General features: G+C 39.6%; 1 protein-coding gene across 1 annotated transcript; it reads right to left on the bottom strand.

Annotated features, from left to right (window-relative positions):
- Window positions 1-1,275: 1,275 nt before the first annotated feature.
- Window positions 1,276-2,830, bottom strand: LOC122079795 (actin-interacting protein 1-2-like; the record flags this gene model as incomplete). Its single annotated transcript, XM_042646522.1, has 2 exons — window positions 1,276-1,958; window positions 2,363-2,830. Coding segments are annotated over 2 exons (726 nt in total), but the record flags the coding sequence as incomplete, so codon positions are not given.
- Window positions 2,831-4,974: the final 2,144 nt, after the last annotated feature.

Here is a 4,974-nt window from a genome sequence, read left to right as displayed (position 1 = left end):
TGGGGCCAATGAGGGGGTGTACATGGGTTTGTCCCCTCTCTTAGGGGTTTGAGGTCCATATCTAAATCGCGAGGATAGAACTCCGGTCCGAACACCACATGGTTCCCATCAAGCCACTCAGTCTTAGCAAATCAAATGAAGAAGAGAGACCCATTCAGGTTCGGTTCTCAGTTAGCCATGGATAGTATACCAGGTTCGGTTCTCAATTCAAACTGTTTTAGTGTCTGCAACACATAGAGAATGAGAGAGAGAGAGAGAGAGAGAGAGAGAGAGAGAGATTGGAAATAAAAACTCGACACTGGAAATTGAGAAGATTTTCCCGGAAAAGATCCCTGAAATTTTTTTAGATTTTAACTGTTCCAATTTTTGGCCAGAGTTGGACGTCTTTTTGGAGCTTAGAGTGAGAGATATTTTGAAATGAAAGATTTTCAGGTGATGGGGAGTCGAGGAGGAGGAGGAGGAGGTAGAGTGTTCGGAGTAGACCGGAGAGCACGTCCGTTGCTGAATCAAACCCTGAAATGCCCACGCTGGGACTTGCTCAACGCCAAGTTCTGCTACTACGACAACTATAATCTCTGTCAACTTCGCCATTTCTGCAAGAATTGTCAGAGGTACTGGAGCAAAGAGGGAGGGAGGGAGAAGAAGAGGGGAAAAAGAAGTTTAAACCCGCGCTCCATCTCCCATCTGATCCATGTGTCACGATCCAAAATCGTCTCCCCCAGATTCCTCTCCGTAGACGAGCTCGATCCGTACAGGGATATCAAGAAGTCGATTTTTCACATGAGTGGGGGCGTCATTTTGCAGCCCTGTTATTTGATTGTCAAAATACATTGAGGGAAGGAAATTGAAACCGTTATTGGGAATAAAAGTGGAGAAGCAAACATGATGAACTAAAAAAATGAGAACCTGAGGATTGCACATTTGGTAATCTTACCTCTGCTCGCCTTGTTTTCTACATGTAAAGCAGTTAGATCAATTGTTGCCTTTGTCTGAGTTCCTCCCAGTTTTGGAAAGAATCATAAGTGTTTGGGATAGATTCCGCTCCCAATTGTAGTGGCGTTGTAGGGTTTAGCAGGTTTTCTGTCGATGGAGTGTCGAAGAAGAAGAGATTTCGATTAAGTTTTAACTTACTAGAAATCCCATTATGCAGCAAGCGACCTTCTCTGAAAGTGGCTCAAGCTCAAACAATGGCCTGTAAACATCAGGGGCCTTAGGCACAATTCCCCCCCACCCCCCCCCCCAAAAAAAAAAAATCTGAATATTCAAGAGGCAATCCAGAAAACTGTGGTTCCACTTAATCCATATAAAAAGCTGAAATAGAGGACACATTCTCTTCATAATTTAAAGTAGGCACATCACTGTGACATAATTAACAAACAAACATTACTGATTTTCTATTCTGTGACATCCATTTCTTTGTGGAAGCATGTTCATGAGCAATATTCATGATGAAACACTGCCTGGTGCCTGGCTTGAGATAGATACACACATTGAAGAGAATTACAATTTCATGCCCAATCGACCTATCCTTTTGTTTTTTTTTTCCTCTTCTCATCCACCCCCCCCCCCCCCACACCCAACACAAGCCCCCAAAATGTAAAGCACAAACTCTCAACAAACAAAACCTGCATAAAACAACATTTCACACAATTTGCCAAACTTCTTATTGTCGGCATGAGATCTGCTTGAATTGCCACTCTCTACTGTGATGTCAACCTCCACAGTCTCACGCATGCATCCTCTCCTGAACTCACCAGACTCTGCTCATCTGTGAAAGCCACTCCATATACACCACCCAAGTGAGCTCCCTTAATGGTTATTCGACTGGATGCAGGCTTATCAACTTCGTATATGATAACACATGTGTCAAGTGATCCGGTTGCAACTTTAGTGTTATCAGGAGACCAAGCCAGACAGTTTACACGGGCAGTATGGTACAACATGTTCTTTAGCTTCACCTGAAAATAGACAATTTGTCAGAAAGAAATGTTTGTTCAAGGAACCTGAATCCATATCTAGGTAGGAGAAGTATGCTCAAGATGTTCTATGTAAGTATTTCTTATTCTCCACTTTTTCTCCTTTCCCTACCCTCAAAGTGGGTGGGTGGGTGGGTGGGTGGGGGGGACGTTAAGATTGCTTGATTGCCAATTTTTTGTCAATCAGCAACCCGAAGGATTTATTAGAGAGAACAGAAAACTCAGGCAATAACGAGAAAGATTAACAAAAACAGAGATGAAACCAAACCACCAGAGATAGGAGAGGAAGATCAAATGCTACGATGTCTCCCCCCAAAAACAAACTCAGCTTATTGTTGAAGACCTAGGGGGAATACCAGACGAGTTTAAGAGAGCATTTGTTTTACCTCTCGAGATGCACGATCCCATACAACAGCTTCTCGATTAAGATCCCCTGAAGCAATCAGAGAAGAATCAGGCGAGTAACGAATAACATTTATAGCACCCCGGTGCTTCTCGAGGACTGTTTCTTCCATTAGTGTATCCCCTTTGATGGAATATACATGTAATTTACCATCCTGCGCACCCACGATAGCTTCACTTCCATCCGGTGAAATTGTTGATGCCGTCACGGCAAACCCAAGGTTGATTGTTGAAACTACTTTTGACCCACGAAGTAGAACTACTCCTGAATCAGTTGAAATCAAAGCAAGTTCAGGGCAAAGAGGTGCAAGGCTCAAATCCTTGGGCTGACTGCCAACATCAATGGATTCTGCCTCTCCACATTGATCCCCAAGCAAAGTACTTCTCCTTACCTGAAATTTTGGGGAAAGGAAAAAAATAAATAAAAGAAAAAAGTTGAAGCTTACCCAATAAAATGTACAACATTTTTTTTAAAATAAATAGAATTTATGCCGATGATTTCAAGGAATTAAAAAAAAAAAAAAAATACAAATGAAATGCAGGGGCAGTTGAATCCAAATAAAACAGAAAGAGTTACGATAATGCATATGCTTGAACTTTGCAAGGGCCATGTTTAGGCTTCAATAAGCTTGTATACAACAAAAGGTAGACTAATTCTGCTAATTGCTCTTCCTGATAGACTTAGTAAGTTAAATGGGATCTAATCATGGGAAAAATGAGGATGTTACTCGTGAGGCAGAATAAAACCACCAATTTTGCATTAGCCATGACTTTCAAATCAAAAGAATCAAAAGCAAATTATAATTTATAACTCCTCTGTGATCCAACAAGGTTGGTATGAGAGGATATTATCATAAGACTAGTAACGATGCAACACCCATACAAGTTCCCTTCTTGAAGTAAAACGAAGCCAATTATTTGAGATCAGAGAAATTTGAAGCCATTGGGGTAATGGATAATTCTCGAATGTATAGCAGAAATTTTAGGGTTCGGTCAAAGAGTAGATAGAAAGAAGACCATTGAAAAAAATTGATCCTAAAGGAATAGAAAATTGATTATCTCTTTCAAGAAACAAAAAATATGATATAAGCAAACATTTTCTTATTTTAAAGTTTAATTTTAAAAGAAGCAGAATTAACAGAACTTCACAAATAAAAGACCGATACTATAATACCAAAATTTGGTCAATCACCTCGTAGTGGGTGTATCAAGTTGTTAGGCATCTAAAGAAGAGTTAAATGTGAGAAGTTGCAAAACCAACTCTTGTTTGTATTTAGAATTCCAAAAAGTTAAATGAACTACTTCAACCACAGTTGACATATCAGTAATTTTATGAATAAAGGTAATGAATGCAAGTTGGAATTCGCAAACACAATACAATAGTAACCACTAGTGAACCACCAAATATTAGTATAGAAAAGTAATTTTTGTATTACACTTATCTGGATTCAAGTGCTGATTGAATAATTTTGAGAATACAATGTTGTTCTTCCAACAACAGCTAACCTCAGTAAATGTAGGACTTCCCAACATTCTGCCAGCAAAAGACAAGAAAATGGCTATATATATTGACAGTTCAATTCTTAAGTCCGGATGAGCATCAGCCTATTCTGAAATGGTAACTGGGTGCTCCAAAGCAGTCATAAGTATGGAAGCGGGCCGGAGGTCCTGAAAGATATCACCCGCAGAAGATGATTCCTATATAGATTGTTGGCATTGTTAAAGCTCTAGGGGCAATTCTGTCCTGTCGAGCTTAGGTTATTATTATTAGTTTCCTTTCATTTATTGTAATAAGTAGGATAGGGATATTTTAGTCCCCTTACCTCTCTTTTTGGACATATATATATGTGTGTGTGTGTGTGTGTGGAGTAGCCTGTGATAGGTAATAATTCACTATCATAGGCTGCCTCCAAGGCTCCAACACAAGTTCGGTAGTCTCTCTCTCTCGCTCTCTCTTTGTTGTCTCTTGGTTTGATTACTCAGATTCTGGTTTGTAACATGGAATCTGAGCATAAGTAATCAGATTAAGGTTTTTCCTTCTCCCTTCTGCTGATTTCGATTCTTGTTTCACACTATTGTGGTGTGCAGCCACCTATTGCTGCCTATACTATGGATTAAGCCTCATTTGTAATTGATGGAATGCTCTTATATTGTCTACTTGATGATTTACTACTACTAGGTAGGAGAGATCTCCCTACTCTTATATCAATTTTCCTCTCATATAGGAAAAATCGATTTCTTTTAGGGTTATTTCCCTAAATCAATTGTTGTGCTTCTTCTTGGTTGATGTCTGTGGCTGCTTTGTGGTTATGTTTGGTACTTCCACTGTGGTTGCTGGTCGTCTTGCCTTATAATCTTTTAGTAAATAACTCTAAAAGGATTTGTGCTCCCTTGGTTGATGCCTGATGAGCACATTTATGTGTGAAATCTAGGGTAGTAAAACATGCATTTTACATATTTAGAATGGAGCTACCTTGGGTTTTACTCTCTTCTTGCAGGCTTTATATTTTTAAGGCCTTAAGGACTATCGGGCGCTATATCTTCAATTTTACACATAAAGAGGTCCTATTTCTTTCCATGGTTGCGAAGAGGACGA

Source organism: Macadamia integrifolia, chromosome 1 (genome assembly GCF_013358625.1).
Source record: "Macadamia integrifolia cultivar HAES 741 chromosome 1, SCU_Mint_v3, whole genome shotgun sequence".
Classification (NCBI taxonomy): domain Eukaryota; kingdom Viridiplantae; phylum Streptophyta; class Magnoliopsida; order Proteales; family Proteaceae; genus Macadamia; species Macadamia integrifolia.
This window is presented reverse-complemented; position numbering and strand designations above follow the sequence as displayed.